This window comes from Bos indicus, chromosome 11 (genome assembly GCF_029378745.1).
Source record: "Bos indicus isolate NIAB-ARS_2022 breed Sahiwal x Tharparkar chromosome 11, NIAB-ARS_B.indTharparkar_mat_pri_1.0, whole genome shotgun sequence".
Taxonomy (NCBI): Eukaryota; Metazoa; Chordata; class Mammalia; order Artiodactyla; family Bovidae; genus Bos; species Bos indicus.
In genome coordinates, this window is record NC_091770.1 from 15,706,066 (window position 1) to 15,730,817 (window position 24,752).

The following is a 24,752-nucleotide window of genomic DNA, read 5'->3' on the forward strand; positions in this document are numbered from 1 at the left end:
TCCCCTGGGGGAAGAATTACCCCTGATTGAGAACCACTGCTCCAGAACAATTGTGACAGCATTCCATGATAATCTAATGACATTGTCTTATGTTTGGGGGCTACTTTTTCTTGCTATTTACTCCTGGATAGTGGTTTAGATTTTTCAGGGAATAGCCAGAATTTGCTTCTGTATCTAGAGAGCTGTTTAATAAATATGTGTTTACTTTAAAAAGTGGAATCCACAGGCTTGAAGCATCAACTCAGCTTCCATGAAATAGTTTCACAGGCAGTCAGGGATAATGGGCAGCAAAATGAAGGAAGATAGGGTCCTTGAAAGGGATTTTGGAGAGAGTTCACCTAGTGAAGTCCTTTGATTTGCATTTTGAGAACTGGAGACATAGAGCAACTGACCTGCAAATGTCATACGAAGAGCATGTGATAAAACCAAGGAACACATTTTTCCCAGGAGGTGGTTAAGGCCTTCTTCTCCAGAAGGAGACTAGAGACAATTCGTTCTGTTTCAGAAAGAAGGATTATCTATCTTTGTCTCTTCATAGAAGCCAGCATGTCCAATACTTTGAATATCTTTTTCACCACAGAAGTGCTCACCCCAGATAGGATGAACAAAAATCATAACTTTGTGTGGGATAGGTATTGGCTTTCATAAAGCTTCTGTTGGTCTTTCACACTTGGATCTTGGATGGGAGTTCAGGGTGTGCATTTATGGATTTTGTGAGGAGAGAAGGGGCTCAAGCTAGATGAGGCATTGGGAGCATGGCAAGGAAGAGAGGTCTCTCTTCAGGGCTCTGAACCTTCATGTGCTGTAGCCCAGTTAAGTCCGCTCTTGGACTTGCTGCACTTCTCCTTGGTTAGGCAGATGAGGCAGGACCTCATCTAAGATCGACAGTGCTGGCCACTTGGTTCCTGGACGGTTGGCCAGGTGTTTGCAATTCCTCCTCCTCTTCATAAGCAGCAGAAAATGGGCTGTGGTCCAGATTCTGCCTCAAGAGTTTCTTGGTGGTAGGTTAGACAGGCTAGAAAGTTTATTGACTTTTTCTAACCACAAGAATGTTGCAGCAGTGGTAGCAATCTGGTACCCTGATTGCGTTTAGGAGTAATGCATCTACCATATCTTATACTAATGTTTATGGAGATGTTGACGCATGAGCAGAATCCCTGTGATTATTGATCTAAGTTTTGAGGACTAATTCTACAACTGATTTTTGAAGTGTTTCAAATGGAAAGGCATAATCACTACCACCACCACCCTATAATAATGTTGGTGATTGTGTAATCTGTGATTTGTTCAACATAGTGATGCTAATTGCTCATTGAATCTTGCTGGCTTGTGATTTTTTTTTTTTTGTAATCTTGTTAGAATATCTTTCTGAAAATGCTCACAGGGCTTCATTAAAGATCAGTGTGCACCAAGAATGCAGCACCCTTTCTTAGGTCTCTTAGTGAAACAGGGGCATTTATTTTTTTTTTAACATTGATATCAGAAAGCATTTCAAACATTGTTTATTATATTAAGGATAACTGTAATGAAAATGTTCCTTTTCTAAGGCATGGAAAGTGCTACAAAATTGTGAGTAGGCATGAGACAATGAATCAGGAAGTGTTGCCTCCTATGACTTTAATAGTTAGTGAGTTGGAAAGAACTGCATCCCATCTACTGCTGATCTCCTGCAATTGAGGAATGACATACAGTTTTCCCCTGTCAGTCATGTGTAAAATGCTCCAAAATGGTAGTTGACTATAATTCTGCACTTGATTTAGTTTGATTCTTAATCCTTTTGGAGACTGAACTTTTGTTGCCTTTTATTTTTTTATTTTTATTTTTTTGTTGCTTTTTAAAAATTGAACTATTATGTAGTAAACTGTCTTGAGTTGTACTAATGTTCTTCTTTCTTTTTTGGTTTTAGTGGCAACTGTACCTCCTGAGAAGGTAATTTATTCATTGTTTGCAAGTCTTCTTTTGTTACCTTCATAATGATTCTCTTCTAGATTATGTGTGATTTTTTAAGACTTAAATATAGTAACATGTCTATTATACATCATTTCACTTAAGGAAATATATTGAATAACAGCCATTCATTCAATAAACATTTATTGAGTGCCTGCTATATGACTGGCGCTATGCTGAATATTAGGGAAATAGTAGAAACCAAATCAGATGAATCTGCTTGTTCTCATGGAACTTAAATCTGGGGAGATGAAAATGATGGGCCTGATGGACTATGAGGTACCATTTCACACCAGTCAGAATGGCTGCGATCCAAAAGTCTATAAGCAATAAATGCTGGAGAGGGTGTGGAGAAAAGGGAACCCTCTTACACTGTTGGTGGGAATGAAAACTAGTACAGCCACTATGGAGAACAGTGTGGAGATTCCTTAAAAAACTGGAAATAGAACTGCCTTATGATCCAGCAATCCCACTGCGGGGCATACACACTGAGGAAACCAGAATTGAAAGAGACACGTGTACCCCAATGTTCATCGCAGCACTGTTTATAATAGCCAGGACATGGAAGCAACCTAGATGTCCATCAGCAGATGAATGGATAAGAAAGCGGTGGTACATATACACAATGGAGTATTACTCAGCCATTAAAAAGAATACATTTGAACCAGTTCTAATGAGGTGGATGAAACTGGAGCCTATTATACAGAGTGAAGTAAGCCAGAAAGAAAAACACCAATACAGTATACTAACGCATATATATGGAATTTAGAAAGATGGTAACAATAACCCTGTATACGAGACAGCAAAAGAGACACTGATGTATAGAACAGTCTTTTGGACTCTGTGGGAGAGGGAGAGGGTGGGGAGATTTGGGAGAATGACATTGAAATACGTATAGTATCATATATGGAATGAGTCGCCAGTCCAGGTTCGATGCGCGATACTGGATGCTTGGGGCTGGTGCACTGGGACGACCCAGAGGGAGGGTATGGGGAGGGAGGAGGGAGGAGGGTTCAGGATGGGGAACACATGTATACCTGTGGTGGATTCATTTCGATATTTGGCAAAACCAATACAATATTGTAAAGTTTAAAAATAAAATAAAATTTAAAAAAAAAAAAAGAAAGGCTACTATTAAAAAAAAAAAAAAAAAAAAACACTAAAAGATAGTTACCCCTGTCGGGGGGGGGAGAAGGAAATTCAGTATTTTGCTTTATAGCTTTCATATAACTTGAAGTTTTTAAAATAGTTTACTTTTATAATTTATAAAAGATGAATTATAAATATTAAAAAAATTAATGCTCTAAAAAAAAAAAAAGAAAGAAAATGATGGGCCTCATGGGAATCAGGGACTTAAGTGAAATTCAGAGAGTTAGTTTATGGCCTGGAACATCTATGGAAAGAAAGGTTCTGACATGTTTATGTAATTGTGTTATTCCAGAATTCATATATATACTGAGTGATGTACTTCTCACTTCAACTAAAATTTGATATGCATGTTTGACTTAAACTGGAGTATGAGCAGAACTTACCCTTGAAATTGATAATCAAGTACTGGGATATTGCTTCCTTAAAATTTTAGAGAAATTTTAATCTTTCATTTTGGGGGGGCCATGAAATGGGACACTGAATTGTGAGATTTGTTAGTAGAAAATATTGGCATTTGCTGAAGCTCTGTCCTGTTTATATAATATTGTTCCTTGTCTGAAGATTTATTGGTAACATGAAAATTAGGTAATTATTGTATGTTTGTACATTTGTGTAGTGTTCATTCTCTCGTAAGAATGCAGTATTAGGCTTTAGATGGGGACATAGACCTCTGTAAAATATTATAAATAGTTTTAAAAATCTTTAGTTTATAAGTATGGGGATAGAATAACACAAACATTAAAAGTGCTGACAGAATCCAGGAAAAAAGGAATGATTTTAGAGTGATAGCATCCAGTAAGGAAAAATGTTTTTATACTGACCCCCAAAAGAAGTACAAGAGATTTGCATATTTTACACGGATAATTTGCCGCTCTTGGAGAGCATCTCTAAAGATCAGTGACGTACGGTAGTTTGCAATTTTGTTGATTTTGAATTTAGTTCTGGTTTGTAAGTGGGAGGACTCCTTTAGCACGAGTGGTCCAGCCAGCTCCCTGACAACCTCATCTTATCTGATTTTCTTCTCCTCTGTTTATGGTTGAGTTTGTGAAACTTTCATAAAGACTCGGAAAGAGGGCCCGAAAATTTTCTTGTGCATGTTCGGAGAGGAGGCAGTGGGGAAAATGCAGCCGTGGACTTCATGGTCTTGACTTTCTGTGGAGATCTCATGTTCTTAAAGATCAATGAAGAGAAAGCAGGGTGATCCACTGATGAGAAATCATGTGCACAAAGGTGAAGTCGAGGGTGGGGACAGCACGAGGTCATTGAGGGGAGCAGGAAAGACTCGGAGAACTTGGGAGGTGCTTCGGAAGGCTTGGAATACCAAACTGCAGTTGTAGTCAGTGGGGAAATACTGGCCTCCTCAGCTGGACCCACTTGTCAAGTGGAGAAGTGGCATGGATCAGGAAGTAGGAAGTCCACCGCCCCATGCTCCTGGGTAGTGGGGGAGGGAGGGGACAAGTCTGGGATCCTGTCTGTAAGCTGCAGGAGTTGATTAACACCTGGTTATGGTCCACTCCTTGGTAGCATTGACCTTGGGCTGCAGGGGATGGGGTGTAGTTGAGCCTGATTGGCATCACCTTTCAATGGGTAATAGGTGGAGGAGCCTGGTAGGCTGCAGACCATGGGGTCACGAAGAGTCGGACACGACTGAGCGACTTCACTTTCACTTTTCCCTTTCATGCATTGGAGAAGGAAATGGCAACCCACTCCAGTGTTCTTGCCTGGAGAATCCCAGGGACGGGGGAGACTGACGGGCCGCCGTCTATGGGGTCACACAGAGTCGGACATGACTGAAGCGACTTAGCAGCAGCAGCAGCAGCAGTCTGTATTCTTAAGAAGAGGGGGAAATGTGAAGGGGAAAGTAGTAAGTGCTCTGTGTTTCTAGAAGAAGCAACACAATGGGATTAACTGAGATGGGGGAAGAGGAAGCTTGAGAGGCCAATTAGACGACAACTATGAACTGAGAATGAGAGTGAGTGCAGATGAAGGTAGTGGGGGGCTGTGGATGTGGAAAAAGATGAACCAATATAAGGAATAGTGGAAATAGGCAGGGCTTGGAATGAGGAATGAAAAGTGACTTTAAACCTGGACAGATCAATGACTGTGGCATTCACAGAGATGAAGAAGTTGGAATCAGAGCCCGGATGTTTTCAGGAAGAGATGGGTTTGAGGGATTTGTAGAATATCTAAATGGAGTTACCCTGTAAGCACTCATGCCTTCAAAATTGGGCCTTTGAGGTACTCAGGCAGGATATCTATTTTATTAAGAGCAGAAAAGGTGATAAGTAAAGAAAGCTAGGAGAGAAGGTTTTTCTTTAACATCTTACAGAAAAATTTGAACGAACTTTTTGGCCAACCCAATAAAAGTTAGAACTGGACATGGAAAAAACAGACTGGTTCCAAATAGGAAAAGGAGTACATCAAGGCTGGATATTGTCACTGTGCTTATTTAATTTATATGCAGCGTACATCATGAGAAACGCTGGGCTGGAAGAAGCACAAGCTGGAATCAAGATTGCGGAGAGAAATATCAATAACCTCAGATATGCAGATGACCCCACGCTTATGGCACAAAGTGAAGAAGAACTAAAGAGCCTCTTGATAAAAGTGAAAGAGGAGAGTGAAAAAGTTGGCTTAAAGCTCAACATTCAGAAAACAAGGATCATGGCATCTGGTCCCATCACTTCATGGCAGATAGATGGGGAAACAGTGGAAACAGTGTCAGACTATTTTTTGGGGCTCCAAAATCACTGCAGATGGTGACTGCAGCCATGAAATTAAAAGATGCTTACTCCTTGGAAGGAAAGTTATGACCAACCTAGATAGCATATTCAAAAGTAGAGACATTACTTTGCCAACAAAGGTCCATCTAGTCAAGGCTATGGTTTTTCCAGTAGTCATGTATGGATGTGAGAGTTGGACTATAAAGCAAGCTGAGCACTGAAGAATTGATGCTTTTGAACTGTAGTGTTGGAGAAGACTCTTGAGAGTCCCTTGGACTGCAAGGAGATCCTGTCCTAAAGGAGATCTGTCCTGAGTGTTCATTGGAAGGACTGATGTTGAAGCTGCAACTCCAATACTTTGGCCACCTGATGCGAAGAGCTGACTCATTGGAAAAGACCTTGATGCTGGGAAAGATTGAAGGCAGGAGGAGAAGGGGACGACAGAGGATGAGATGGTTAGATGGAATCACCGACTCAATGGACAAGAGTTTGTGTAGACTCTGGAATTTGGTGATAGACAGGGAGGCCTGGCATGCTGCAGTTCATGGGGTCACAAAGAGTCAGACGTGACTGACATGTCAGACTGGAACTGAACTGAATAAAAGGGAGAAGCCAGGGGAGTGAGTTTTCTGGAAGATGATGGTGATTAAAGTGAGGGAAGGAGTGTGTAGGATAACCTGATGAATACTTTTACAGGAGTGGTGACATGAGTGCCCTGGCCCCACATGGATGTGGGCAAGGTCACAGACCTTTACCTAGCCTGATGGTTCAGTCTACAGGAGTCCTGACAGGAGCTGTAACTGGAAACTGAGTCCTGGGTACAAGTCTGTGGTTCAGGAGATAAGAGTGGGCAAAAGGATGTGTGGGGAAATCCCTGGTCTCCTCCAAGTCCCTAATTTTCTGTTGCTGTTCAACTACCAGCATTCTGAGAGGTGGAGATGGAAAGTAATTGGCAGACTTACCATACTTGTGTGCTCTTTCTTATGACACACCTGTATCCATTTTTAATCTGCAGGATGTGGCTGGTCATTTTATTTGGGCAGAAGCCACATGTGAATGAGGTGACGGCTTATTTTAGTTCTTCTCTGGGATTAGTTTTGCCTTGTTCCAGACCAAACATGGGCCTCTGAGCCAAGGCATTTGTTTAAAATGTCTAAGAGACCTTTTGCTTTGGGCCTCTGGGAAATGGGTGAGGGTGTGAGCATGGATCAGCACTGCTAGGAAAACTCAAGGGCTTGGTATAGTAGCACATCAATAGTACGTTTAAAAAAATTTTTTTACACAGTTGTACAAGTTGTGTAATATCCTATGATATTTGTTGCCTAAGAGTAGAATTAATGAAATAAAAATAGTAATATGTAGAAACTAAAAATTCCTACTCTCAGTTCTCTTTTTTTTTCTCCCCCTTTTAATACAACCATCCAGGAAATACCTTCATTGGATCAAGAGAAAACCAGACTTGAGCCTGGTCAACCCCAGCTCTCTCCAGGCATTTCAACCATTCATCTGCATCCACAGTTTCCAGGTAGCCTGTGTTGATTTGTGGAGTTTGTTTGTAAGAGTACCCAGAATAAGAGAGTAAGATGAAGATTGTTGAGTGTCTCTGGTTTTAAAGTTTTAGTCATGAGAATTCCTAAGTGAAGTGAAATGTGAAATACACTTATGTATATTAATATCCTCATATAATGTTAGTGTAAGTATGGTACAGTCGATCCTTCTTTATCCATGGTTTTACTTTCTGCGGTCAGCTACAGCCCAAAAATATTAAATGGAAAATTCCAGAAGTAAACAATTCATACGTTTTAAATTGTGCATTGTTCTGAGTAGCATGATGAAATCTAGCGCCATCCTGCCCAGGACGTGAATCATCCTTTTGTCCAGTATCCATGTTCTATATGCTTCCTGCCCACTAGTATAGGAAAAGCACAGTATATATAGGATTTGATACTACCTGCAGTTTCAGACATCCACTGAGGGTCTTAGAACATATGCTCCATGGATAAAGGGAGACTACTGTATTATAAGTGTTATAATGATAAAATTTTTTCACTATTTTCTGTGGTCAGGAGTAGTATATATTATTAGAACATCATTGAGGGTTCATCATTTGACTTCCGAATTGCTCTCAGATATGTCACTAAATGTGGAAAGCAGGGCTATAGGTTAATATCATGACCTTTAGGGACCTATAGCTGCTCTTAATATCCAAGAATTAACCGCAGTATGTTGTTAGACTAAATTTTGCTTACATTTTGAAATGGGATCTCAATGCATATAACAGGCTTTAATTTTCATTTTATTCTCTCCCTCCTCATATAGTAGTGATTGAAAAAACATCACCTCCTATGCCTGTGGAAGTAGCTCCTGAAGCTTCAACATCAAGCGCCAGCCAAGTCATTGCACCTACTCAAGTAACAGGTAGGCACAGTATTGATATTGCAGAGTCTGTGGAGGAGGCAGGGATGTGAACATTTTAAATGTAAAGTCAAAATTGTATCACATATATAAGATCGCTCATGGCAGAGTTAGTCATAAGAGCAAATATTTGGAAATAATCTAAATATTTTTGAAGTAGGAATATGTTTAAATAAGTTATGGCACATATACAGTAGAATATCACACAGCTGTTAATGTTTTAAAAGTAATGTCACAGGAGATGCTTATAGGATGGTATTAAGAAATACAGAACACAGTGATTCCAATTTTATCTTCTAAATGTTTATAAACACAGAAAAAAAAAGTTCATTGAAGTATTTAACCATCCTCAGTTAATAGGATCATGGATAAGCTTTCTGCTCTTCAATATATTTTTATATATTTTCAAAATTCTGTTTAATAAACATGTTATTTCAGCCATTAGTGAGAAATTATAAAGATTTATTATAATTTATAACCAACAGCTTAAAAGTTAATATCCTTAATGTATAGTGAGGTCTTATAAGTCAGCAATAAAAATACTAATAGAAAAATGAAATTAATATCATCAGATAATTCATAGGTAACATATCAAGAAACAGGTATGTAATAGGAAATTTCAACTTTACTAGTAGTCAAAGAAATGCAAATTAAAGTGAGAATTCTTTATTCTTATCAATGTAATATTTCATTTTTACTAGAGTGAAGTCAAGGCTCTCACACAATTACAGAAAGGAATATAAAGTAGTTCAACTTTCCTGGAAAGCACAAACTGGCAATATGTATCAAGAACTTTAAAAATGTTCAAGACTTTTAACTCAGTAATCCCACTTTAAGATAACTAGTATAAGGAAATAATGTCCCCCCATTACAAATAATGTAATGGTTTGTATAAATGGGCACTTACCACAGCACTGTGTATAATAGAGAAAAAATAGAAAAACCTAAATATTTAACTACAGGGAAATAGATAATTATATCTACATTGAAACATTATGCTACCACCAATTACTACAGTATTTTTGAAGAATTTTTAAAAATATACCAGAAAAATGGTCACAAGATATTGCTAAATACGAGACGAAGTATGTAAAGATGAAGGATAAAAAGTATTAAACCAATTATATAAAAAAAAAGACATACATTGAGAAAATGCTAGAAGAAAATACACCAGATCAGCAGTGGTTATTTTGGGAGTGGGGTCTGAGGGGTTTGGATGTTGTTTCACTGGATTTTTTTGTGTATTCCACATATTCTGATGTGGAAAAATATTTTTGTAGTCAGACAAAGTATCACTAAGGTGCATCATAATAGCATAAGTTCATGATACCATTGCAGGATGCTGTTGGCAGTGTATACAGGAGAAGCTAATAGAGGAGTGTGCAGCCTCTCTCAGAGTTTTGCCTCTTAAGAAACATAACATTGCGTCATTTCAAACAGAAACATGCTTGGTTAGATGTATTAATTAGTTGGATCGTGGTGATCATTTCACAATGTATAGATATTAAAACGTCAAGTTGTACGCCGTTAAGTACATAACAGTTTTTATATGTTTTAAAACCAAAGCTTTGACCTATTTTCTCAAAACTGTGGATGCACTTTCTCTTAGACACTTGAATTGATACAGCAGACAGAAAAGTGGTTTTAAACCACTGCCCTGTCCTGAGGTGAAGTGCAGATAAGTAGTGCAGAGTCACGTCATGGACCCAGCAGTGTGTTCTCACCTGCTTCAGCTATACCCTCAAGGCACAGCTGCACCCAGAGTCATGGCCTTCCCATGTGAATGCAAAGCAGCTGCTCTTTGGTTTTACTGTAAATAGTGAGCAGAGTGATACAGAAATGTTAACTCCTCTAAGTAGTGGGTTGACTCAAATGAATTTTCTGGCCAAACCCTGTGTTTCTAGTGACAGAGTGAAATGCTAGTGATTTTTTGTTTGTTTTTAATGGCTGTAGCTAAAATTGTTTTTCTCTGTTCTGAAGTTACAGCTGTATCTACTTATTTCATTAAACCCATTTATGAAAGACTGGGCTTCTCTGATGGCTCAGATGGTAAAAAAATCCACCTGCAATGAGAGAGAGCTGGGTTTGATCCCTGGGTTGGGGAAGATTCCCTGGAGGAGGGCATGGCAACCCACTCCAGTATTCTTGCCTGGAGAAAGCCCATGGACAGAGGAGCCTGGCGGACTGCAGTCCACGGGGTCGCAAAGAGTCAGACATGACTGAGCGACAAAGCACAGCACATGAATGGCTGCTGTGCAAGGCATACAAACATATAATGTACCGTTTGGTCAGCAAGTCTTCTCATTGTTTATATTTGCGTTAAAAAAGAAAATTGCAGTCTGTCGATGTGCTAGTTCTTTCAAGTACTCTATTTCTATTTTCCACTGTGAAGACACTGTCGTTTTGTGCCTTTTTAACGACGGCTGACTTAACAAACAGACTTCTTGCAGTTTAGCTTTGTAGAGGTTTGGCTAGATACACGCAGTTTGATCATTTAAATGCAGCCCTGTGAGGAATAACAAACTGCAGTTACTCAGCTTCAGTAAGTGAAGTGTGGAACTGTGGAACTGATTGAAAAAATGAAAGTAGTTGTGCTATATCAAGTTGTTAGAAGACAGCTTAATTTGAGTTTGGCAGAGATACAGGGCTAACATCTGCTATCACATGTTTGAAGCACAAATATTTCCTTCCAGGAAACAAGTGACATTGAAATTTCATTTTCACACAGCATTTATAGGTGCTCTGACTTCCTATAGTAAAAGAATCTTTCTGAACCAATGCATGGGGAGAACATTTTAAATAGTTTTTGAATTTAAATAATTTGCAGTTTTGGAGCTATACTATGATCTGTAATCTATCCTAGAACAAGAAGAATGTTTTGTATCAAATTTAATTGAAATCAAAATATAGATGTTCCCATTGATTTTGATAAGAGAGCCAGGTATGTAGATTGAAGGAGCAATCTGATCAAGTCTCTCTGGAACCTTAGGCAGAGTTGTTTTTTTTTTTTCTTGGAACACGAAAGGAGGTAGATGTTTGTCACTTAGTTTCTTCCATGAATTGAAGAAAGGAATAGAATAATATGTAGGCGTCTAAAATAACCAAAATCAGCCTCACATTGCTCAGCAATGATATCTTTATGATGGCGAAATTGGAAGTAGCCTTTGTAGATTTCGTCAGACTCACTTTGACTTGCAATAATTATAAAGGGAGCCACATATTTGGAGGGAATAAGGGTGATATTTTCCACTCTGAGCAGCTGAGTTGGTGGCTTGCAATATTATTGGCACACTGTTTCCAAAGAAATGATACATTTCAGCATATAAATTCTTGATTTAGCATAGTGTCTTAGTAGCTCAAGGATAGGTTGGAAAATCAAACCTTTATTTCTCTGGCGAGTATTTACAAAGTGGAAACATCTGCTTCAATTGTTGTGGGACAATTTATGCTCTTTGTGGGGCAGTTAGGAAGCCAGGGCATTTTTGTAAACCTTTCCATGAGTTGACATTTGATACCTTCCTCTGCCAGCTCTTCCTAAACTTTCTCCGTGGCCCTTGCAGACCAGCCAGAAATTATTCTGACTTTCATGACTGCTTTGTGTAAACCTTTGTAATCATCATGGCCCAAACGTTGTAAAAACTATTTTGCTCATCAGATCTTTTCCAGAACTCATCAGTGACCCCTTTATAAAAACCTTTGTCCCTGAAGCATATTACCAGCGTCATGACAGCCTCAATAAACTATGTAGGCTCATGGAAGATGAACTTTGTTGCATGTAAAATCATCATGCTTTAATATTTCCAGCTCTGTTTATTTATTTATTTTGAGTAATCACATGAGCAGGAAAAAAACAAAAGGTCAGCATATTCATTTTCATATCTTGCCAAAAGCTTTCTTTTTCATTTAATTCTAAAAGACACCAGACTCTTAAATCTATCTCTGGCTGTCTTTCTGGGACAAATAGACCATTTGGTTTTCCATTGGCTTTTGGTCATGACTCTTTTTTCCAAATTCTAAATGGACTCCCGGGAAAGATACAATGAAGTCCTTGGCCTGATGTAGGTGAAGCTGTTTCAGGGGCCGCGTGTGTAAGGGCAGTCCTGCACCCTAGGGGAAATATGATGGGCATTATGAAGGGGGACGCTTCCAAGAGTCCAGTGGGAACAGTCTCTTGTTTCTGGGGAGCCAAACATGCTTCAGAAGAGAAGACATGATCATTAACCTGAGTGCCCCAGATACCAATCATTACTGCTTTCTGTGCAAGGCTTTACCATATTCCCAGAGCCTGTGTCTGTGCCATCAGCACATACGGAGAAATGTATATTTTGACCTGAACTTATCTTTCTGTGGGAACAGGCTAGCATGGCTGTGTGAGTGACCTCTTAGAAAAATGTAAAGCAATAAGGTCTTTGCCCCCCCCAAATGCAGAGAAATCCAGAAACTTTTTTTCCTAAGCCTGAAATTTAATTTTTTCAGTTTTAAGACAATACCATCAGGACTGCCTTTCTGTGTAACTTATAATCAAGAATGAAAGTGTAACAGGCAAAGAAGGGAAGTGTAGGAAGAGAAGGTGTGAAACTTTTAGGAGTATCAATAATTTTTTTTAACTTTAAAAATGGTGTTGATCAATTTTGTTGTTTTTTTTGTTGTTTTTTGAGATGTGGTTGACATATAACATTGTATAAGTTTAAGGTATACAGTGCTGGTTTGATACATTTGTGTATTGCACTATGATTACTGCAAAAGAATTTGCTAACATCTCTATCAAGTCACATGCTTTCTTGTGTGTTAAGGAAAGTTAAGATTTAGTATTGTTGACTATAATCTGGTAAATTTTTTGATGAATGGTAAAGAGGAAGCGGAAGTATTTTGAAGTTATTAATTTTTCTTTTTGAACTTACAAGGGTGGGATAGCAAATAGATAAATGGGATCTCTGAGGATAAACTGATACAATTTATCATGTGTATAAAAAATGGGACAAACTATAGAAATCTAGAATATGTTAGTAAATATCCCCTCACACTGATGTATCTCTTAGTACCCTCTAGTGGTGTCAGAGTAGCATTTTCTTACATACGTTAGTGCCATTTGGGATCAACATTTTCAAACTGCAGTTTTATATACATAATCTATGAGGTAATCAGCTAAGAATTCTCAAGCTTTCCTCATAAATATTTCAACCTCATAGCTTCTATTTAAGATACTAAATTGGAAGGAAAGGCCGTTATTGTTCATTTCTTAAGACAAAAGAGTTAAAATTCTTAATCATTTCTTCTATCTTAGAGTTGACTTAAGAAGAAATTATCTAAATATTGGCACATTGGCATAGGAAAGTATCCCATCTGAATTAAGCATCACATATTTTTGAAGACTTTACTTACACGTGTAAACATTCCATTCTAAAGCTGTGCCTGAAAAAGAACAGATAAATATTTGGTATGTGTGGGAGTGGGGGCAATGAGTACCCATCAGGCATTTCCTGAAAACCCCAGATGTACAATCTTTTAATTAATTCTGACTACTTCTTCCTAGTATATTGTCATCTTCTATTGTCAAATTTTGCAAATTTGATCAATATGTCTTCTCTGATTTAAGCAAATGGCAGAGAAGAACATAAAATAATTTCAAAGGAAATCAAGAAATCTAAATACCATTAATTTTAAAAGGAGCCATCTGGCTTACATTAAGAATAGATGGTTAAAGAACTGCTTCTCACACTATTCTACTAAAGAATTCTTATAAACAGAGAAGAGAATTCTTACCTGAGAGTCTAGAAGTAGAACCTGGAGAAGATTACATTTTTTACCTTCAGATTTTTGCAGCACATAGAAATGATAATTTTTTAAGAAAGACTTTTCTGATTATAGAAGTAATAACATTTGTTCATTGTAGAAATTTTGGAAGATACAGAAAAATATAGACAGTACCAATCCCCATAATTGTAACACTTAGATTTATTTTCTTCCAATCTGCTGCTCTGTGTATAAAATAATTTAGATCATATCCTATATTATAATATGTACCTGACTATATTTTCTTAAAAAATAAGCATTTTCCTATCCTGCTGAAGATTATTATATAATCTATACTGTGTATGTCTCATAATTCATTATTTTATATGGTTATTATCAGTCATTTAAGTTTAAGCAGTCATGTTAATTACCTATGACTTTAGTCTTTTGGATTTTTTTTCCTGTATCTTGACATTATACTGACTATAAACTATTTTTCTGATAGTGAATTAGTATAAATAGGTTCACTAAAGATATAAATAATTTTAAATGTGTGCCTTTATCATAATCCAAGTGATTTTATGCAAAATACTGCAGCTCTGTAGTCATATGCTTCCTTTTAAAGCCTAACAACTTTTCAAATAACTTGCATCAGTTGTCTTAAAATCACAGCACAGTGAATAACACTTGATGAAAAATGAATGTGGTTTGGGTTTTGGAGAGTAACCTCAACCCAATTTAGGTCATTTCCATAGTGAAGTTTTGTTAAAGCACTGTTTTCCACATTTTTCTTCAGAATTCACAGTGGGTTATTGATGACAGTAGCATGCCTGTTTTTCTTTTCATTCAAACCATAGACCCCATTAACAAAGGTGTGTTTTAGCTTGTCACACTTGAGCCCTGGTCTTCCTCCACTGGGCCATTTGGGCTTATCCATGATGTCATCTGTTTTAAGTGTTGTTTATTGCCTGATGACAGTGAGATAATAGTAGTATTATTTATGTGCTATTTCTGTGTTATGTATTTTTTTCCCAAATTATTTATTTATTACCGTGCTGGATCTTTATTGCTGTGCATGGGCTTTCTCTAGTTACGTCACGCAGGGGCTATTCTCTAGTTGTGCTGTTCAGGCTTCTCATGGCAGTGGCTTCTCTCGTTGCAGAGCTCAGGTCTTAGGGAACATGTGCTTCAGTAGGTGCAGCTCATGGGCTCTAGATCTAAGGCTCAGTAGTGGTGGTGTGTGGGCTTAGTTGCCCTGTGGTGAATGGAGTCTTCCTGGACCAGGGAATGAACTCATGTCCCCTGCATTGCAGCGTGGATTCTTAACTACTGGGCCACTAGGAAAGACCCTGTTATGTATTCTTAAATAACTTCAATAGGGGCAACTACAGTAATCAGTAATAATGGCTAATTTTTACTGAGCACATATACTGTGCCAGGCATTGAGCTACATGCATTATTTAGGTTATCTCTTTTGAACCTCACACTCTGAAGCTGGTGCTCTGGTCATTCTCATTTATACATAGAGAAAAGTGAGGCTTGGATTGTTTAAGTAATTTGTGCTCTGTTACAGAGCAAAAAGGGGCAGCAAGGTTGGTATCTGTACTCTCGTCTCAAGCCTGAGCTCTGACCACCAGCTGTACTGCCCACTCCCTACTATACTGTTATACATCCTTACAAAGATCATTGAAATTCAACAGACTATCTTGGAGTAATTCATCTCAGAAAGTCACCTTTGAGTTTTCAGGTCATTTTGGTAATAAAGCATGTTGTGATGGCCTTTACCCGTTGGCAACTCCCCTCCCCTTGCCTTGACACGGCCTGTGTCTGTGAGTGGAGCAAGGACTTCACAGAAGCAGCCAGTCTCATGCAGGAATCAGGAGGAAAGGAAGGGAGGAACTGAGCAGAAAAGATTTGGAATAAGATTCTATATTCTACTAGTATAAATAAAATATGCTCCTGTTGAAATTGGCAAATTAAGACTAAGTTGCATCCAGAAGTTCTGCTTTGATTAGAAGTGGTAAATCTTTCTGGAGAATTAATGAGAAATTTGGGAGGAGGTTGAGTATGTTTTTTGGAACTTGAATTTGGCCTGCTAACAAATAGTAGACAGTTGCCATCTATTTCTTATCAGAAGGAATCATGTGATTCAGTCCATCATCCAAAATGAACTGGAGACTGTAGAAACTCATTGATGGGCTATCTTGAAAGTTCAGAATTGATGATAAGGTCCAGGATGGCCTCTTTCTAAATTTCCACCTACTCAAGTTCATCTTAGAAGTTGTCTCTTTAAGAATTTTTGATGGCTTTGGCTGTGACTAACTGATCAATTATAATGTAATCAGATGAGTTTACACTTGATTTTAGAGTGTAAAATTTTGTTTTCTGAATGCATAACTGGCAATAAGGTATTCAGGAAAAACAAAGTAATCGTTTGCAAGGTGCAATGAAATCTTTGTTTATATCTGTTTTGTCCCACATTTTCTTATTTTTAAAGAAATCAATGAATGTACTGTGAACCCTGACATCTGTGGAGCAGGACACTGCATTAACCTGCCAGTGAGGTATACCTGTATATGCTACGATGGCTACAAGTTCAATGAGCAACAGAGGAAATGTGTTGGTAAGAAGATACTTTTGGTTGATGAGATTATTAAATATCAAATGTTTGCACATTAAGAACATTTTAATCATGGGGAAAATACTGTTTAATTAAAAAAAAATTTTCTCCCTGAGCTAAAGGTACTCAAAAAAGAGGCTTGCTTAACTCTTAGAAGGCTCTTACCTCTTGGTTCAATGCTGCCTGCTTTGCCAAGAGTAATACAGTTACATCAAGGTGGGATAATCTCCCAAAGTTTTTCAGGTAAAGAATATAGACAATAATTAAGAGCTCTAGAAATAGCTATCTATAAACATGTTTAGCAAAAATTAATATTAATATATCCTGCAATAAAAATATGTTTATATAAGTTTATAAAATTTGATTTTTAAAAGGAATTTCTATTCAGTTAAGTTCAGTCACTCATTCATGTCTGATTCTTTGTGACCCCATGGATTGCAGCATGCCAGGTTTCCCTGTGCATTACCAGCTCCTGGAGCTTGCTCAAACTCATGTCAGTTGAATTGGTGATACCATGCAACCGTCTCATCCTCTGTCGTCCCCTTTTCTTCCTGCCTTCAATCTTTCCCAGCATCAGGGTCTTTTCTAATGGGTCAGTTCTTCGCATCAGATGGCCGAAGAATTGGAGCTTCAGCCTCAGCATCAGTCCTTCCAATGATATTCAGGGCTGATTTCCTTTAGGATGGACTGGTTGGATCTCCTTGCAGTTAAAGGAACTCTCAAGAGTCTTTTTCAACACTACAGATCAAAAGCATCAGTTCTTCGGTGCTCAGTTTTCTTTATGGTCCAACTCTCTCATCGATACATGACTACTGGAAAAACCATAGCTTTGACTCTAGCTACCTTTGTTGAAATTTCTATATTGAAAATCAGTATATGCTGACAAGAGACTGTTAATGGATTTATAACGTAGGGAGCTCATATATGCTTCTTTGGGGAAAAATGTATCTCACAAAGGGGTGTAAATGTGTTAAGTCATTTTAATGTGTTAACACTAAGTTTAATATCTTTTTTAGAAAAAGGAAGTTCAATAAGAGTTATAAGGCAAATATGGAGCCGCAAAGGGATATACCTAATTAAACCCACTTTATGCTGAATTCCCTTATGCAAATATGACTTCTGCTGTTTGGTTTTGCATATATATGTGGAGTGAGGTGTGAGGGGGACATCCACTTGCTCTATAGTATGACTGTTTCTCGTGAATTTGCATACATGAGATTTACTATATTTAGAATCACAAGCGTAAAGTTGAAAAGGGCAGTCAGTCGAGATGATTCAGTCTCGCTTTACCTGTGTGCACTGTGAAAGAGAGCACCTATCATGACACTGCTCACTGCCTCTGCTGAGCTGGCCTGGGATTTGCACAGTGAATTCCAGCACTTACGTGACTCCAGTTATCAGGCACGTCTTTTTGTGTTGACCTGAAATCTTTCTTTTGAAACACCAATATCATAGCTGTAGCTTGAACTTTCAAAGCAGTACGCCATACGTGTATTCCCTCTTTGCAATAGCAGACCTTCAAGTATTCAGGGAAACTGGCTGTATTCCTTTTACTGTTTTCCTCACTTATAAGGTCGGACAGAGGAGACAGAACGCTAGTATTTCATGAACAGAGAGTCTGAGAATTTCATGCTACGCTAATCCTTTTGTATATCTTTTTGTTAACAGATATTGATGAATGCGCTCAGGATCAACACCTTTGCTCCCAGGGACGCTGTGAAAACACTGAGGGAAGTTTCTTGTGTATTTGCCCAGCAGGATTCATGGCCAGTGAGGAGGGTACTAACTGCATAGGTAATGACAGTGTTCTTTCTGATGCATAAATTCCCTCATGTGGGTTTCTAGCTCCCCCAATTCCATCAGTCCAGGGCCCATTCAGACAACCCAGAATTTATTATTAAACCCGTTACAACACAGTAATCTGCTAGATTCTGGAAGATTAAAAAATGAAATATCTTCCCCCAACACTTTTGAATGAAGAATATCAAATGTCTACAAAGACCAGTGGTGTTAAATATTTTTTTTGGATTTGAGTAAATCCAAGCCACTCAATTTTTTGGAACAAATCAAAGAGATAATAGATAGTAGGAATCACTTGCTTCATTCTTAAATTTTAACTAACCTGGAAGATGGGAGAGGTTTGAAATTAGGTTTTGGGAAATAACACTCGACAATGTTTTCTGCTTTGCTTAGATGTCGATGAGTGTCTGAGGCCGGACGTCTGTGGGGAAGGGCACTGTGTCAATACCATGGGGGCCTTCCGATGTGAATACTGCGATAGCGGGTACCACATGACCCCAGGAGGCCAGTGCGAGGGTGAGTCTGCTGAGAGGAAGGGGAGACCACAGCCCTTTGCAGTGTGGAGCACACATGTCCATGACATGCAGGGCTAGTTCCAGAACTTGAGGCTTGTAGGCATCTGGCCTGGTACGGGTTTTCCTCCACTGCCAATCCATGCAGGACACCAGCTCGCCCAGGCTCTGGCTACCTCCCAGAATCAGAGCCTCTTTGCCTCCCTTCAGTGACTCTGTCTGGGTCTTTTCCTGTCTTCTTCCTCTCTCTATTACTCATTTCAGTATCTGCCTTCCCTGGTAGGTGGAGTGACATCACTTTGTAACAGTGAACTGCAGAGGATCTTAGTACAAACCCAGATTTAATCACAGTGTCTGTCTGCATCATTCACCTGGGGACATAGTCCAGGTGTCACCTGTGTGAACTTTTTGTTTTCAACCTTTTCATCTTGGTCCATTCGTTTGTCTCAGCTTCTTACTTTCGCCTGTGTTCCGGGACTTGCTTGCAGATCTCTAAAAAATGTCTGACCAACTACAGGTCAGACTCCAGCTGTGTCAGATAAAATTTCTTTAATGCTGACCCCAGCAATGGATTTGCTCTCATTGCAAAAATGTCTTGAAGAGTTTTGAACATTTCAAAGTTAAGATGATTAACCGTTGAATATTTCTGTTTGTGTATGTGTCCCAAGTCACATGGGTTCTTTTTGAAAGCACCGTGGTACACTTTGAATAATTATTTTTGTGAAGAAATGCACTGAACCTCTGTTTCAGTCTTCATGGAAACGTGAACAAGACAAAGGAGCAGGGGCCTTTGGACATGTTCTGAGGAGCCTGGGTGTGGGGTTGGTGCTGGTTCCACATGTTCGCTGCCTGGCTACCTGACATTTAGCCTGTTTTCAGACATGGCTGGGCCTCCAGAGCTCGGGAGGGATAGGCTGGTTGGGGAAGGCTGCTCTCTGCTGTTTCTTGGCTCCAATATGTTGGGTTTTTTTCACAGTTCTAATGACCAGGCCTGGAGGGAGAGCTCATTAGACAGTTTTTTGGCAGCCTGCACCTGCCTTGCTTGCTGGCCTCTTGCCTCAGCCCCTGAGTTATCTGGAGAGAAGTGGGGAGCATTTTATGTTACCGCATCAGCTCCCATCATAACAGAGATATGAACTCTTCCCCTGATGGCTGAGGGCCTTGGGAAAGTGCAGGTGTGAAGTGTCCCCGCTCTTCTTTTACGGGGGACTGTCCCTCTGCTCTGGAGGCCGCTTGAGGATGGGTAGAATGGAGACGATGGCTTTTCAGCTCATGATCCCCATACTCAGTAACTGTCTAGCTTGGGGCCAGTTATGTAGGCCCTTCAAAACTTAGTTCTTCATCTGTGAAATGGGAACCATGCAGTTAACGTTCCGGCTCGTGCAGGTAAATGGGTGTTGCCGTATGTCATATGGTGCCTGTCACCTTGTTAGCTCTCAAGAAGCACTAGTTTCCCTGAACTCCCCCTTTCCCTGACTCCTTTGGTTTTTGCATAGGTATTTTCAGAATATCTATAATTGTGGGAGTTTTTTTTTAGAAGAAAATGGGGCTTGGGTTTATATGGCAAGCACTTATATGCAAAACTGTGCTTCCCCAAAAGATCAAATATAGATCCTCAGGTTCTACACACAGACTCAGGATGGGAAGATAAAACATTTAAGGAATTACTACAGGTTAAGGATGCACAGTAGAAAGGAGTAGAAAAGAAAGTTGAAGATAAGTAAGTAAATAGAAAGAAGGAGACTCTTCAGTAATATTCAGTGCATGGAAATTATTTAACAGAAATCTCACCAGCATCCCCTGAGTTAATAATTATATAATTCTATCCCCATGAAAAAGCTTGAAATGAAGGAGCCAAATAACGTGGCTGTTTCCTAATTTCACCATGGATCAGAACCAAAGGTCCCTGGGCTTCTGGCTCACTGAAGATTTTCTCAGCTGTCACTGACAAAGTTGCTTTCAAACAGCGCCAGTCTCCAAGGAGTCTACTGTAGCTTACAGACATTATCTCATGCACCCTTACTTTATTCTCTGAAGGTATTACCAGGCAGGTAGTCCCTCATTTATAGATGAGGGAACAAGCAAACAGGTGAGAGCAGCAGGAAATCCAGGGATGTTACTGTCTTATGTTGCTCAGCATTGTACCTTATTTATCAGACCAGCCTATCTCAATGACCTTCTCTGACTTAGCAGTTGTGGTTCCATTTTTTTTTTTTTTTTAAATCCCATCCAGAGAAGAATGTAATGCTGTTTGGAAAATTCAACTGGCAAGCATCATCTTTTTGTAGAACAAGAAGTCCCAGAACATCTGACCTAACAAAAAAAAAACCACTGTGTGTCATTGTCTATTGGCAAGGATTTTTTGCTGATAGGAAAAAAAAATTGCAACACTGACCTGGTGCTTATTCTATTAATAACATCTTTTACTTTAAGCATCTTTTCATACATCTCTAATGATACATAATGGGAGGTGATTTTTGAGAATTTGCCAACATGATGACATCAAATACCCGTGCATGTTCAGTGTATTCATTATATATTTCTTTCACTTTTTTTCCTGAAAAATCTTGTTTAAATTTTAAGTATGATTAGAGGCAAATCCCATGGATGGAGGAGCCTGGTAGGCTGCAGTCCATGGGGTCGCTAGGAGTCGGACACAACTGAGTGACTTCACTTTCATGCACTGGAGAAGGAAATGGCAACCCACTCCAGTGTTCTTGCCTGGAGAATCCCAGGGACAGGGAAGCCTGGTGGGCTGCAGTCTCTGGGGTCACACAGAGTCAGACATGACTGAAGTGACTTAGCAGCAGCAGCAGCAGCAGAGGTCCTATATACATCTTATATCATGACGCTTAGACACTGAATCCACTCACTTGGAAAATACCTGTTTCAGTTGGGGTTGGTATGCAGGTGTCAGTGCTCATTTTAAATGGTTGAAAAGTTACCTTTTCATTTCATTAAATGGTTGAAAGTTACCTCTGTCACCTTTCCCCCCATTTTATTGTTTTACCATTCTTTTTTTTCTTAAATTGGAGGTTAATTGCTTTGTAATGTTGAGTTGGTTTCTGCTGTACAACTCAAATCGATCAGAACTGTGTGTGTGTGTATGTATATATATCCCCTTCCTCTTGAGCCTCCCTCCCATCTCCTGCCCCCATCCCAACCCTCTAGGTTGTCAGAAGGACGCAAGGTTGGGCTCCCTGAGTTATATGGCAGCTTCCTTCTAGCCACCACTTTTACACATTTTAGTGTATGTATGTCAATGCTGCTTTCTCAGTTTATCCCATCCTCTCCTTCCCTAACTGTGTCTACAAATCTTTTTTCTGTATCCACATCTCCAATTGTTTGACCATTCTTTAGAAAGTCTGAAGCTATTGTATCTCTGCCACAGTTCTGTCCATATTTAAGGTGACTTTTTTTTCTCCTCACATTGAAAAGAACAATGATTAATAACTTAGTTAGCTGTGAATGTGAAAAGCAAGGTGTATTTTAAACCAGAATATATTACCCTATGATTATTCACCATAGTTTCTGGAAAATCTTGGAAGTATTTGATGAGTTCATTCTCTCCTAATGTTCTTTTTTGACCTCCAAGCAATTCCTATCACGGGAAAAGTTTTAAATTATTCAAACCTCGGATGTTTTGGGGACCGTGAAGCCAAAGCAAGGGTTTCCCTAGAGTACCCCATGGTCTGCAGAGAGAACCTCTAGCCAGGTGGATAAATGGCTTCCTCACTGTTGTGTTCATTTCTTGTATTTCTTTCTGGCAAACCAGACTATTACTTAAAAGATGTTGATGTCCAAAAAGTGGTCCTAGAGAACTGCCAACTCACAGAGTGGAGAGATCTGGGCCTGCCAGTTGGAGAATTGGGGCCAAGTTCTTCCTTGAAACATATGTAAATATTTCAATCAAGTTATACCTGGCCATGCATTCCACTGAGTGTTTAAGTGCATACCTAGGGCTTTACTTTTCCAGTTATTGTTTTCCCCACCAATCGTTCTCCCCTTTATCACAAGTCAGTTCGTGCTGTAGTGCTCTGATAAAATGTCTGTGACCTAGCTTTTTTATTTTTTCAGATGTTGATGAATGTTTGACTCCAAGTACTTGTCCAGATGAGCAGTGTGTGAATTCTCCCGGATCTTACCAGTGTGTTCCCTGCACGGAAGGGTTTCGAGGCTGGAACGGGCAGTGTCTTGGTAAGTACTGGAGGGCACTTATAGTTGTGTGTCTTCTGTCTGGCTGGTTTTCTGATAGAGTGGCATAATGCCAAGTGAGCTGTCTCTCAAAATGGAAAAAGGTGAGAGAAACAGAGGAATGTAACAAACTCATGTCATTCAGAGAAAAGTTCTGAGTAACTTTTAACCATGAAGAAAATAAGAAATGGAGTGGACATGAAGATTTTACATGAAACATAATTCTGATTGAAACAAATTGTTATTCCTGATGTGATTAATACTCAAAACCAAATAAAATATTGATAATAAGTGCCACAAAGAGGAGAGAGGTGGAGAGCAAAATGCTTAAAAAGAGAAGGTATGAGACGGAGCTACCACAGACCTATAGAATCAAGAAATATACATAAACTTGCAGCAGAAGCAGCAAATATAAAAAGGAATCTGGACTGATTGCCTATTGATGTTTTTGAACTGTGGTACTGGATAAGACTCTTGAGAGTCCCTTGGACTGCAAGGAGGTCAAACCAGTCCATCCTAAAGGAAATCAACCCTGAATATTCATTGGAAGAATTGACGGTGAAGCTGAAGCTCCAATACTTTGGCCACCTGATACGAAGAGCTGACTCATTTGAAAAGACCCTGATGCTGGGAAGGATTGAAGGCAGGAGGAGAAGGGGACGACAGAGGATGAGATGGTTGGCTGGCATCACTGACTTGATGACACGAATCTGAGCGAACTCCAGGATATGGTGGAGGATAGAGGAGCCTGGTATGCTGCAGTCCATGGGGTGGTAAAGAGTCGGACGTGACTGAACAACAGCAACCCCTTATATTTGTTCATTATTCATTCACTCAAGTATTTAATGAATACTGAGTACCTCCTCCTCAAGGCACTGAGGAAGATAACAACTCTGCTTTGCTCCTGATTTTCTGTGATCGAGTCAGCTTTCCCCCCTAATGGTTTTCCTTTGTGTTTCTGTTTACCGTGTGATCTTTTTCACAAAAGTTGAACTCTTTCCCACCCCATGCCACAATCTGACAGTGTGAGTTAAATTTTTCCATCCTTCCTCTCTTCTTTCTTTTCTTCTTAAATACTGTATAATTCACTGTCTATACACGGAGTGGTGGGCTTCCCCTGATAGCTCAGTTGGTAAAGAATCTGCCTGCAATGCAGGAGACCCCAGTTTGATTCCTGGGTCGGGAAGATCCCCTGGAGAAGGGATAGTTTACCCACTCCAGTAATCTTAGGCTTCCCTTGTGGCTTAGCTGGTAAAGAATCTGCCTGCAGTGTGGGAGACCTGGGTTCGATCCCTGGGTTGAAAAGATTCCCTGGAAAAGGGAAAGGCTACCCACTCCAGTGTTCTGGCCTGGAGAATTCCATTGACTTTACAGTCCATGGGGTTGCAAAGAGTTGGACATGACTGAGTGACTTTCACTTTACTTACATACAGAGTGGTACTCAGTGCTGGGATACACTGAGGGACCAACCAAAGTACCTTCTTCTTTTGTTTGTTTTTAATTATTTTTATCTTAATTTATTTGTTTTAACTGGAGGATAATTGCTTTACAATATTGTGATGGTTTTTGCCATACATCAACATGAATCAGCCAGAGGTATACGTGTGTCCCCCTCCACATCCTGAATCCCCCTCCTGCCTCCCTCCTCATGCTGTCCCT

The 24,752-nt window shown here is 39.4% G+C and overlaps 1 protein-coding gene across 12 annotated transcripts in view; it reads left to right on the forward strand.

Annotated features, from left to right (window-relative positions):
• The window catches only part of LTBP1 (latent transforming growth factor beta binding protein 1), a 456,275-nt gene that overhangs the window by 303,512 nt on the left and 128,011 nt on the right, over positions 1–24,752 (forward strand). For 7 of the 12 annotated variants that reach the window (XM_070798479.1, XM_070798481.1, XM_070798482.1 and 4 more), the window contains 7 exons: positions 1,907–1,929; positions 7,245–7,344; positions 8,139–8,237; positions 16,465–16,590; positions 18,256–18,381; positions 18,781–18,903; positions 22,977–23,096. In XM_070798479.1, the coding sequence (XP_070654580.1) occupies positions 1,907–1,929; positions 7,245–7,344; positions 8,139–8,237; positions 16,465–16,590; positions 18,256–18,381; positions 18,781–18,903; positions 22,977–23,096 (717 nt within the window). The remainder of the gene's footprint in view (positions 1–1,906; positions 1,930–7,244; positions 7,345–8,138; positions 8,238–16,464; positions 16,591–18,255; positions 18,382–18,780; positions 18,904–22,976; positions 23,097–24,752) is intronic. The other 5 variants (XM_070798478.1, XM_070798487.1, XM_070798485.1 and 2 more) reach the window with 1 other exon arrangement.